A 13,504-nucleotide genomic window follows, 5' to 3' on the forward strand; every position below is an offset into this window, starting at 1 on the left:
TATTATTGCTGTGTTAGAGTTCAGTTAGGCAAGAATGTGTGGTCATGGATTAGTTTAAGGAGGAGCAAACATTTTGTAAGTATGTTACAAAATACTGTCCTAGCCAAAAAGAACAGATTTTCATTCTCAGTTAAGAAATTACGCCATTCTGAGACAGTGATCGGCGGCATCACATCACAGGAATGTTTTAGAGAGAAGGCCTGTCACTAACTATGCTGTCAGCACACTGATTAGACCAAGGACCAAGGGGAAGTCTGTGCTGGGTGAGCGGAGGGATGAGCCAAGGGTATTTGGAACAGGCTCCGGAAGGGGCGTAAATGTAAGGTGGCTATAAACACTAAAATATCGTTGCCGTTTAGTTTGCTGAGTGTCTAACTTGGTTTTGATTTGAGGTTGTTTGTGTCTGTAGGGCCAGGAACATGCTTTTCGATTCCTCTTGTGCACTGTCCGTTGTTCATTTCACACAGGGGCACTTACTTAGAGTTGCAAGGCAGGAGTCCCATGGAGCTACCCTGCTGTGCTCCTGACACCTGCTGTGTGCTTTAGATCAGAGCTTCTAAAAGCCTTAGCTTGCTGGACTAAGTCACCAGGGAACTTACAAAGCAAATTCCCAGGCTCATCCTCAGGGAATTGTGACTCACTGCACAAAAGGGAGTCCACCCCAGGAATCTGTGTCTTTCCTAAAGCTCTTCAGGTGAGTCTAATCACATCCAGGCTTGGGAAGTTACAGTTTTAAAGACCATCCAAGGCTCTAGCACAGTATGCTGAGGCAACATCTTTGAAATTTGTTGCTCACAGAATGTGAGTTACAAATGCTGGGTTACAATATAAATTTCATTGAATGTAGTCATCGTAATTACTCCCTAGCACTCTGTTGTGTTTATAGACAAACTTCTTCTTGTAGAAAGAATTAGGATGGTTAACAGGATGCTTTTTTATACATCTTAGTTACAGAGTTAAAAATACTACATAGTTGCCAGGCCATGATTGTCATTGGTTGAGCAAACCCCTTGGTTTTATTTTCGTGTGTTACATTGTCTTTTACTGTGTTGTTGTGTTATGTCCTGTTGTATTTTCGTGTATTATTCCCATTCTTTCCTAATACACACTCCAATAGGCATTCATTTCCCTATAGGCATTCACTCTGTGCTGATATGTTTTTAAATATGTATATATTCTTGTAAATATGTCGTGTCGTTCTATGTGTGTACATTTTACAATATATCTAAATCATGTGCTAAACCTCTCATTCTGTTTCTTTCCTGACTTAGCACTTTGTTAAGACATGTCTGTATGGCTTTATGTACATCTGCTTCAGTGCTTCTAACTGCTGCACAGTGTTGCCGTGATTTCGGCTATCGCATATTGCTCATATGCGATCCATTTTCTCAGATATGGACACCTACTTGCTTCCAGTTCCCCACGATCACAAATAATGCTAGGACTTATGTATGCTTCTTTATAGACCACACAGGAATTTCTTTCCATTATTTACACAGGAATGTAATCGTGGGGTCATAGGGTGGTATACATCTTAATTTTACGACTATCCAGAATAGCTATGCCAGTTTACATCTGCGGTTCCTATGAGTTTCCATCACCCTACATTCTTGACTGCGCTTGGTAGTATACATATTTCTTCCTAGCAGTTGCCATTCCAGTGTGTGTGTAAAATGTAATCACTATGTTAATTTGCACATCTACAATGACTAGTGAGTTGGAACATCTCTACATAGTTTGTTAGCTATTTCAGCTTTGCCTTTGTATATTGTCTGTCCATGGATTTGTCTGTCCATGAAAATAAAATGCTTCATTATTAATCCATTGACTGATACAATAAGCTTTTATTTCACTATTCTAAGAAACTATGGACAGTTAAAAGTTTACTTGTTGCTGCTGCTATTGTTTCAAATACTAGACAACACTTTAAAATATATAACGAGCTCACTAATTCACTAATGTTTTACAACCTTGTTCAAGAATGCATAATTTACATTTAATCTATTTTGATTACGTGTTTGCAAAATTGTCTACAAAACGTGTTTCTCATATTTCTAGACTCCTGTTTCCTCAAGGCCAATGATTTGACTCATAGTCTTTCATCATACCTAAAAGAAAGTAAGTAAACTATCATTTTTTAAAAAATTTATTCAAGTTGTTATTTTTCCATTAAAATATAAGGTCTGGGGTGGCCGGATGGCTCAGTTGGTTATAGCATGGGCTCTGAATGGCAGGGTTGCCAGTTCGATTCCCACATGGGCCAGTGAGCTGTGCCCCCCACAACTAGATTGAAGACAATGAGCTGCCACTGAGCTTCTGGAGGGGAGGCCGGATGGCTCAGTTGGTTAGAGTGTGAGCTCTCAACAAGGCTGCCAGTTCAATTCCCACATGGGATGGTGGACTGCACCCCCTGCAATTAAAGATTGAAAATGGCAACTGGACTTGGAGCTGAGCTGCGCCCTCCACGGGCGGCAACTTGGAGCTGATGGGCTCTGGAGAAGCAGGCTATGTTCCCCAATATTCCCCAGTAAAATTTATTTTAAAAAAACAACAACAAAAAATAAGATCTGTCTCTTTAAAACAAAAACTTTTAAAACCACATTTACAATCAAAATTTTTTACCTTAAATGGATGTTTTTTTTTAAGTTTATTGGGGTGACAATTGTTAGTAAAGTTACATAGGTTTCAGGTGTACAATTCTGTAATACATCATCTATATGTCACATTGTATGTTCACCACCCAGAGACAGTTCTTTCCATCACCACATATTTGATCCCTTTACCTTAAATAGATTTTAAATGGAAGCTTTATTTTGTTTTGGGTCCATCTTAATTTTTATTTAATTTAAGTTTGTTCTTGTTTTGCTCTGGCTTTGAGAATCTGTGTTTTGGTCTCGTGTGTTTTACAGCACATTAGAAGTGTTACTCTAGGAATCCAGAGAATAATTAGTGTTCTAATCTGAGTTCCCCACTAATTTACTGTTTGACCTGAGAAAGGTCACTGAGTACTCCTCTGGGACTTAATTTTGTTATCTGAAAGATAAGGAAGTTGGACTGTGTGATCTCTGTTCCAACTATGAGATTCTGAAATTCTGTTCACATCGTCAGAACTCAGACCATGACTATTGTATCCTCAATCTAATTTGATCTTTTCGATACATGTTGTGTGTCGCCAATAATAACTATGGTATTTATAAGAGGTAGTCATTTATTTGTAACCAACAGTGAAATATTTTAGATATAGAGATTTGGCATTCTTCTTTCAAACTCTAATCAGTTCTGGTGACACTCTACTTGAGTTTATAAACTTTCCTCAGCCTCAAATTCAGTAAATGTAAGTAATAATCGAATCACCCTCACTAGATTATGAGAACTAAGCAAAAGAATGTATGTAAGCTGCCTAGCACAGTGTCAGTATTTAACAAACGTTTGCTATTATTTTAATGTCATTTCCATTTCATATCTTATGCTGTGCCCCTTTAAAATTTAACATTATTGAATCAGAGTTCTTTTCCTCATCAACATTGCCTTTAAATATCAAACATAAATTAAAATATCGCAAATGCATTATTTCAAGCTTTTTTTTTTTTACTTAGTCTAACTAAAACTATTTCCATTTAGCTAGTTGGCATATTACATATTTTGTATTGTACATTAATGATATTTCATTTTAATCTAATACATAGAATAATCAGAGAATAGACTCTAAAGAGTGCTCATTATATTTTATTTTACCTAAACACTAACAAAGAAGTAATTGGAGAATACGCAATTTTGGGAGCCCTATTTTGCTATATTTAGAGTAATATTTTTCTTATGGCCTTTTTTGCAGTCTGCCCTAAGTGGGTAAAACTTCGCAAAAACCATACTGAGAAGAAATCGGTCCTGATGCTGATCCTCTGCAGCTCTGCCGTCCGAGCCCTGGAGCTCATTAGGTTGGAGGCTTCACCTATTCTATTTTGTACATGTTTTTCTGAGTAACCGACTTGTGCCAAGTTGATACATTCTGTATGCTGGAGATGTAACAGTGAACAGAATCCACTCTCATAGAACTTACTTTCCAGTGAGGGAGACAGACAAGAAACAAATAAATATAGTACATTATAGTCAGGCAGTGATAAGTTATAGAAGAAGAAATAAAGCATGGCAAAGGGATAGAAGTGGATGGGGGCTACTTTTAAAAGGGTGGTCCCAGAAAACGTCTCTAAGGAGGTGACATTTGAGCAGAGACGTGAACAAAGTAAAGCAGAAAAACCAAGCAGGTATGTAAGAGGAGCATTCCTGGCAGAAGGGAGAGTAAGCGCAAAGGGCCCTGAGATGCGATGCCATTGGTGGATTTTGGGCAGAGGAGTCACATGATCTGAATAATCATTCTAAAGGATCACTTTGGCTGCTGTGTGGAGAACATATGGTGAAAGCAGGGAGATCATAGGAACAATAACCGGTTAGAAGGAAAAAATAGAAGAAAAGAACTCATTTAAAATAACAAGACAGAATACCAAGAAATAAACTTACCAAAGCCTATATAAAGAAAATATTACATAAGCGATGCAAAAGATCTTTTATAAACAAAAAGACATACTATATGCCTGGATAGAGTCAGTGTTTTAAAGATGGCTATTTTACCTACGATAATCTGCAAGTTTCACACATTCCAATGCAACTCCAAAAGAACTGTTTTTAAACTAGGTAAACTAGTTCTAAATTCATGAGAAGAAATCGGTCCACAGGGAAATTCTGAAAAAGATACTAATGAGAGGATGTTATGCCTATAGTATCAGATTTAAAAAAAAACAAACACGAAATGTATTACAAAGTCTCAATAATTAAAACGGTATGGATTGGCACGTGCGTAACAGGCAGATCAGATCAGTGGAACAGAACTGAAAGTTCAGAAATAGTCCCATAGGTACATGAAAATGTACCATATGGTGAAGGTGACAAATCAGTAGGGAAATATGGATTATTTAATAAATAATATTGGAACAACCAGGTAGCCATCTGAAAAATAAAGTTGGATCCATATCTCACTTCTTATACCAAGATAAATTCCAAATGGACCAAAAATTTAAATGTAAAGATTGTATTTTAGAGATAATTTGTCAGTGCTTTACTAAGTGCTTTCACGTACTTTGTCACTTACTGTAGTTTTTGTAGATAGAATAAACAAAAAGGCTTTCGCTGGGTGTGGGGTAACATTCAGCTTCCAGAGAAGAACCGTCAGAGTAAAAGGGGATTTACTGGGACTCGCCATCTCCCAGGCTCTGCGCCAAGCTTTGACAAAAGACAAAGTAAAGAAAAAGTCCTAAAGAAGGAGCGACTTGATCAAATAGACGAAGGTGCAGACGCTCAGTAGTTATGTAGCATCTATTTCTCCAAATGAAGTAATCTGAGGATGAATTTAGAAAAGCAGTCATTAAAGTCCTTCAAACTCTCCTTTCCCCACTAGGCACAGACATTAAATTGTACCACACGCTCTCTGGGTAAAACAAAAGTGTCTCTTTCAACTATTTCCGCTCTAAACATAATTGATCTTCAAGATTCCAACTGCTTCTGGGCAGCTGTATTTGCTGGTTCCGAAATCATGGGAGTTCACAGTGACTTTTCAGCATTTTAAAACAACCACCACAGAACTCGTTTCAGATTCAAACAGTAACGGCAAAGCGGTGGCCTCTTAAAAACAAGTTGTCAGGTTGATTTTAGCGTTTGCTCTACATAAATGCCTTTCTGAGGGGCATGAAAGCAGTATGTTGTCACACTTCATTTACAAATTCTCGGTGTTTTTCTGTGTCCCTGGTAACTGTGATCCATTTCAAGGTTAGGTGATTTGCAAAAGGTGATTTTTGAGTGGGCACAACGAGCCCTATTCATAGACTAATGTTGAATAATTCTAACTTTTCTAAGAATAGTTGCTCTCTTGAGAACCCTGAGTTATGTTAAATATGTTCCCTAAATTGTCTTCCAAGCTAACCTTGCCCTGGAGAAAGCTTATGTGTAAGTAAAAATTCAAGTGCAACACAGCTTGTATAACGTGATTCTCTATTTGCAACCTCATAGATTCCTACTGGTCAATAATATTTCCCCAAACATAATAATGATATATGTATAAGGCAAAGTCATATTCCGAGCAGTATTTCCGTGTTAGTTCTTGCCCCAAACATCAACTAAAATATTGTTTGTTTTATACCCATTTACATCTGAAGCATTTCCACATATAAAATTTTACAGAAAAGCTCACTCTACAAAGTAGATAAAAGTGGGGGGCTGCTCTGATGAAGGACATAAGCGCTCTTGCTCCCCCCATCAGCTAATCCCCAACTCCCCACACAGCAGCCCCAGATAACCTTTTGTAGACGCCCTTGGGCTCCACGGAGCGCAGGCTGGCACCACTGCTCAACGGTTTTTCTCACAACCAAATTCTGTATGAGAGCTATACTGCAGAGTTTGAAGATAAAGGCTCTCCTGGGGACCTGAAATACAGAAATTCTGTATTACACGTGAAGGGCAGGTCCGCCTTTCAATAATCAAGGAAACCTAAGCTAACCTTGTATAACAGAGTTAGAAGCCTGAATAAAAGTCCAGTCCGCTTTCATTTCAGAGGTGGGCTAATCTGAAAATCTCAGAATGTTTTACGTGTGCGCATATATACACATACATATGCATATATGTACACACCCAAATGCACATATTCTTTTGAATAAAGCAAAACATAATGTTTATGTAGTCGATGTGGCCCAGAATGAGTGAGTTTTCTTATGCATTAATCTATTCCTATTCATTAGGTCGATGACAGCATTCAAAGGAGACAGCAAAGTTATGAAATTATTTGCGAAACACATAAAGGTAAGCAGAGGGCCTGTGGTTTCTGATGGGGGGGGTGACTGATCCTGAAAGGCCACTCCTAGACCTCAGCTTTTTCCCTTCAACCTCTTCTTCTTATCTCCTTAGCAGGTGTTTCCTTGGGTGCCTCCTTCCTTATCTGACACGTTTAACAACCATTCTGGTTTTCTCTGTTCCCTGCCTCTCTGCATGCCCACCTTTCCCCCACAGCAGTCCCTGCTCTTCCGAGCTCCAAGGTTCCCGCACAGAAGCTGAGGTTTGACCCCTGGACTCTGAAGATGTACCAGTTTTCTTCTCTATCTTCATATTAACCTTCTTTGCCCTAGAAATTGACCCAAAACAAGGGTTGCCGCATTTGCTTTTTAGCTTTCTGACTTTTAGATCAAATGCTCTAAATTGGCGTATGACTGTACTTGGTAGTGACTCTTTGAAAAGAGTTCCTGGACCCAATTTCCAACATGGGGAGAGGGTGCTTACCCACACATCCAAGCCATGTTCCAGATACCAACTTGATGTCCTACAGTTTAACTCAATTCTGTCATTATTTACCTGGGGATAGCATCAGATTCCACAGGTAAAAGGTTCAGTCCTACAAGACTACACACATATCCCCTCCCTCAACTTCAGACACCAGTTGCATGACCAGGCTGTTACCTGTACTTACGACCAACTGGCTATAAATCACAGGTTCCCATGACCCCTGCTCGGGTTCAATTAATTTGCTAGAGCAGCTCATAGAACTCAGAGAAACATTTTACTTACTAGGTCACCAGTTCATTATAAAAGGATATAACTCAGGAACAGCCAGATAGAAGAGATGCATAGGGAAGACATGGAGAAAGGGTGTGGAGCTTCCATGCCCTCTCCAGGCTCACCACTGTCCCGAATCTCCACATGTTCACCAACCTGGAAGTTCTTCAAACCCCTTCCTCTCGGGTTTTTATGGAGGTTTCATTGCATTAGCCAATGAATTGGCCAATCATTGGCCATTGGCAACCGATTCAACCTGCAGCCTCTCCCCCCTCCCTGGAGGTTGGGAGTAGGACTGAAAGTTCCAACCCTCCAATAACAAGATTGGTTCTCCGGGCAACCAGTCCCCATCCTCGGGTACTTCCAAAGGTCACCTCATTCAGATCACAAAAGATACCTTTCTCACCTTGAATACTTAAGAAATTCCAAGAGCTTGGGGAGCTGTGACTCAGGACCTGTAGGAAAAGACCACCACATATGTATGAGAAATACATTTTGGTTGTCTGAATAGCCAAACATACATTTTTTAATAAATCTCAATGTCACACTTTTCTTTATTCTCTTCCATCTTGGAATAGGTCCAGGAGCAGGTAAAGTTGCTGGAGAAGCGTGCCGTGCACCTGGGTGTAGGAACTCCAGGGAGGATTAAAGAACTTGTGAAACAAGGTATGAAAAGGCGCAGTGACACTCCTGCTCGGAGCTGGGAGTTTGCCTTATTCCCATGAGTTTGGGAAACCACATGTGTGATGCAGTGAAACCAGACCTCTGCATTACTTCAAGAGTCAGAAACTCAGCCGTTAGTCTCTAAAGTCAATCAGCAGGTATAATGAAATAGGAAATGATAAGGACTGTGGCAAAGTGCAGCGCTGTGCCCGCCTAAATACATTCACATTTAGATTGCTTTACATATCTTAGTGGATCCACAATTAATTCCATGAGTTTACACCCTCTGGAATTTGTAGAGCTGGATGTGTTGAGTATTTCCCTCTCGCTTAATTGAGTCTTGGTTCCTCACTTGAGGGCTAGCATATAAAACATGTTGAAAAAAAAAAGCAGTTGCTATGGATGAAATACTAGTATTCTAGAATATTTCTCCAAATGCATTTCTCTTTTAATGCTTTACCCAGAAAGTATTCCAGACAACATCCACTGGTGGATTTGTTGACTTTCTCAAAAGCAGTAAGTAGCCTAAAATCTTGCCAACTTGCTGATGATCTTATTACCTGTTCTACCTGCCAGATTAAAGATTTCTTGTCAATATTCATTTCCAAATTATGTCTTTAACATAATAATAGAACACTACTTTATAACTCTCTGGATCACCTCCTGGATTTTTTATATATCTAAAAGTAATGTGTTCATCAGTATAGATATGGTCATTTGCCAGGAAGCGAACAAAAAATAAAAATACTAGAGTTTCTCTCCAGATGAAAGCCATCCAGGGTTAAACAAACCCACTATATACAGAGTTCTGTGCCGTTACAAGCAACAAAGTTGGAGTACCCAGGCGAAGACCGGAAACAAATATTTTTTGAGTTCCTATTTGTGCTTAGTACTATGCTAAACATGCTACATATCTCATTTAGGACTCAAATCATCCTCGCAGGATGGCTTTCTTATTTCTTATGAGAGAAAACTGAAGCTCCCAAGGGTTAAGTGGCCCCCCCAGGGGCTCTCAGTCTAGGCTTTCCTAGTTCCTGAGCCTTTCCCAGTCAGAAAGCTCCTGAACTAGTGGAAGAGATAAATGCATATGGGATGAGATTGACAACATGAGGGAGTAACTGCCCGGGGCCACGAGAGCACTTCCAAGTCCTAGAGGAGTTGAAATGAGGGAGACATTGATGTGGCTGAATCCGCAGGGAAGGCTTTACAGAGGAGACTCTTTAACTGATCTTTGGAGGGTGGGAGGATTAAAATAGGAGCTTTGAAGTACGGAGATGTGAGAAAAGCAGTCATAGTGGGAGAACAGCTGAATCAGGAGGGTTGGCAGATACAGGTGGCATTTCTGCAAGAGGAGATAAGCAGGCAGTACCACGTTGAGGTTGAGTCCCTGTTGTGAGCTCAGACCTCCGGATTCAAACCCCACGTCCAGCAACTCGCCATACCAGCTCTATGACCTTGGCAACTTACTTAATCTTTCTAAACCTGTTTCTTTATCTGAATGACAGAGATAGTAACAGTACCTTTCTCAAAGGACTCTTAGGAAAATTAAATGCCAGTAAAGAGCTCAGCACAGGAAGTGTTGTACCTTAAGAACTCAACAAATACTAGTTATTATTTTTACTGGAGAGACCACCACCTTTCTTCGTTGGAGATTTCGTGTGCTGTAGTAGCTAGTGATTCAATTGGAAAGAAAAATTGTGGAGGGAGGACCTTGGACAGTAAACTGAGGAGTTTGGATTTTTGTCTTGTGGAAATAGGAGAGTGATGAAAGTGAAGGAACAGGTGAGAGGTGCTCGTAGTCTATTTGTGAGACACAAAGTCGGGAGAGATTGGCTGGGCAACAGGAGAAGCCGAGGATAGACTCTGTCTCTCCCACAGCTCTTAGCCAAAGACTCACCCCTCTCTTTCCTGGAATACAGGTTTTTATGGGTGTGTATCACCAGGCCCCCCATACAATAGGGCCACTCTTCTCCGTATTTAAAAGAAAAGGAGAGAAGAAAAATGAAGCTTTACGTATTGTTGAAATTAGATTTCTACAGAGTTGTGAGAACTCAGTATGAAAGCGTATTTCATTTAAGTAGGAAAATCATTTAAGGAGCTGTTGATTTTTTATAATACTAAGGAAAATAACTTTTATTTCTGATTGGATGAAGGGTTTAATATTCATTAACCACAGGTGTTAGGCTACACACAAAATCTTCAGAAAGAACATTTCTAGCACACTGGATAGAAACTGGAAATCTAACAAAGTGAGACAAATGACATAACTCATTTTATGTATATATATGATATACATAATTCATTTTATTATACATAACTCATTATTATATATTAAGGAGAGTTTCCAGACATTGACATATCTCCTCGGGCAAGGGAAACAAAAGAAAAAAATAAACAAATGGGACTACATCAAACTAAAAATTTGTTGGGGCGGCCGGATGGCTCAGTTGGTTACAGCGCAAGCTCTCAACAACAAGGCTGCCGGTTCAATTCCTGCATGGGATGGTGGGCTGCGCCCCCTGCACGTCCAAGACTGGACATGGAGCTGAGCTGCGTCCTCCACAACTAGATTGAAGGACACCTACTTGGAGCTGATGGGCCCTGGAGAAACACACTGTTCCCCAATATTCCCCAGTACAATTTTAAAAAATTGTTTATTTTTTTCTATTGTTTCCCTTGCCCTAGGAGATAATATCAAAAAAATATATGTGTATTACAATCAATGTCAGAGAGTTTACTGCCTATGTTTTCTTCTAGGAGTTTTATGATTTTGAGTTTTGCATTAAAGTCTTTAATCTATTTTGAGTTTATTCTTGTATATGGTGTAAGAAGGTGCTCTAGTCTCACTTTTTTTTTTTTGCATGTATCTGTCCAGTTTTCCCAATACCATTTATTGAATAGACTATCTTTACCCCATTATATATTCTTGCCTCCTTTGTCAGATTAATTGACCATATAGGTATGGGTTTATTTCTGGGGTCTCTTTTCGGTTCCATTGATATATGTGTCTGTTTTTATGCCGGTGCCATGCTGTTTTGATTACTATAGCCCTTGTAGTATAGTTTGATATCAGGTAGCATGATACCTCCACCTTTGTTCTTCTTTCTCGTTTGCTGTGGCTGTTTAGGGTCTTTGGTGATTCCATATAAATTCTAGGATTATTTGTTCTAGTTCTGTGAAAAATGCCATTGGTATTTTGATAGGGATTGCATCAAACCTATAGATTGCTTTGGGTAGTATGGGTAGTACGAACATTTAACAGTTAATTATCCCTATCCATGAGCATGGTATATGCTACCATTTATATATTTGTATATTCAATTTCTTTCTTCAGTGTCTTATAATTTTCTGAGTACAGGTCCTTTACCTCTTTGGTTCACTTTATTCCTAGCTGTGTTTTGGTACAGTTATAAATGGGATTGATTTTTTAATTTCTCTTTCTGATATTTCATTATTAGTGCATTAAAATGTGACTGATTTCTGAATATTAATTTTGTATCCTGTGATTTTACTCAATTCATTTATCGGTTCTAATACTTTTTTGGTAGAATCTTTAGGTGTTAATTCCTCTTTGAATGTTTCGTAAAATTCACCTGTGAAACCATCTGGTCCAGAACTTTTGTTTTTTGGGGTTTTTTGATTACTGATTCACTCTTGTTAGTAGTTATCAGTCGATTCAGATTTTGTGTTTCTTCTTGATTCAGTCTTGGAACACTGTGTTTTTCTAGGAATTTATCCATTTCTTTCTGATTGTCCAATTGTTGGCATATAATTATATATTTGTAGTATTTTCTTATAATCCTTTGTGTTTCTGTAATGTCAGTTGTCGCTTCTTCTCTTTCATTTCTGATTTTGTTTATTTGGGTCCTCTTTTTTTTCTCGATGAATCTGGTTAAAGGTTCATCAGTTTTGTTTATCTTTTTAAAGAACCACCTCTTGATTTCATTGATCTTTTGCATTGTTTTCTAGACTCTGTTTAGTTTATTTCTGCTCTGATCTATATTATTTCCTTTCTTCTACTCACTTTAGGCTTTGTTCTTGTTCTGTTTCCTTCAGGTGTAACATTAGACTCTTTATATGAGATTTTTCTTATTTCTTGAGATAGGCCTGTATTGCTATGAATTTCCATCTTAGAACTGCTTTGGCTGTGTCCCATAGATTTGGGGTTGTTGTATTTTCATTATCATTTGTTTCCAGGCATCTTTTGATTTCTACTTTGATCTCATTGTAAACCCATTCATTGTTTAGTGGCATGTTATTTAGCCTCCATGTGTTTGTGTGGTTTTCAGTTTTCTTCTTGTAATTGATTTTTAGTTTCATACCATTGTGGTCAGAGAAGATGCTTGATATGATTTCAGTCTTCTTAAATTTGTTGAGACTTGTTTTGTGGCATAACGTGTGGTCTTTCTTGGAAAATGTTCCATGTGCACTTGAAAAAAAAAAGTATATTCTGCTGCTTTGGTATGGAATGCTCTAAAAATATCAATTATATTCATCTGGTCTAGTGTGTCATTTAAGGCCACTGTTTCATTGTTGATTTTTCTCTCTGAAAGATTTGTCCACTATAGTCAATGGGGTGTCCCCTATGAAACTGTATTACTGTCAATCTCTCCCTTTTTGTTGGTCAATTCTTGCATTATATGTTTAGGTGCTCCTATGTTGGGTACCTAAATATATACAAGGGTTATATTTTCTTGTTGGATTGATCCCTTTATCATTATGAAATTTCCTTCTTTGTCTCTTGTTATAGTCTTTGTTTTAAAGTCTATTTTGTCTGATATAAGTATTGCTACTCCAGTTTTTTTTTGTTTCCATTTGCATGAAATCTTTTCCATCCTTTTACTTTCAGTCTGTATGTGTCTTTCAATCTGAAGAAGATTTCTTGTAGACAGCATGTGTGTGGATCTTGTTTTTCTTATCCATTCTATGTCTTTTGATTGGATATGTAATCCATTTACATTTAACATAATTATTGGTAGTTATTGCAATTTTATTATTCATATTTTTCACCTCTTTATTTTTCTTCTTCTTAAAAGAAATCCCTCTAACATTTTTTGTAAAATTGGTTTGGTGGTGATGAACTCCTTTAGCTTTTTCTTGTCTGGGAAGCTCTTTATCTCTTCTTTGATTCTAAATGAGAGCCTTGCTAGGTATAGTAATCTTGGTTGTAGGTCGTGGCTTTTCATCTCTTTGAATATTTTATGACAATCCCTTCTGGCCTGCAAAGTTTCTGTTGAGAAATCAGTTGACA

At 38.3% G+C, this 13,504-nt stretch overlaps 1 protein-coding gene across 8 annotated transcripts in view; it reads left to right on the forward strand.

Moving 5' to 3' along the window:
- Positions 1-13,504, forward strand: part of CMSS1 (cms1 ribosomal small subunit homolog) — a 335,684-nt gene that overhangs the window by 315,900 nt on the left and 6,280 nt on the right. For all 8 annotated transcript variants that reach the window (XM_033125717.1, XM_033125730.1, XM_033125724.1 and 5 more), the window contains 4 exons: positions 2,059-2,118; positions 3,833-3,935; positions 6,783-6,843; positions 8,169-8,256. In XM_033125717.1, coding sequence (XP_032981608.1) covers positions 2,059-2,118; positions 3,833-3,935; positions 6,783-6,843; positions 8,169-8,256 — 312 coding nt within the window. The remainder of the gene's footprint in view (positions 1-2,058; positions 2,119-3,832; positions 3,936-6,782; positions 6,844-8,168; positions 8,257-13,504) is intronic.

This window comes from Rhinolophus ferrumequinum, chromosome 2 (genome assembly GCF_004115265.2).
Source record: "Rhinolophus ferrumequinum isolate MPI-CBG mRhiFer1 chromosome 2, mRhiFer1_v1.p, whole genome shotgun sequence".
Lineage (NCBI taxonomy): Eukaryota > Metazoa > Chordata > Mammalia > Chiroptera > Rhinolophidae > Rhinolophus > Rhinolophus ferrumequinum.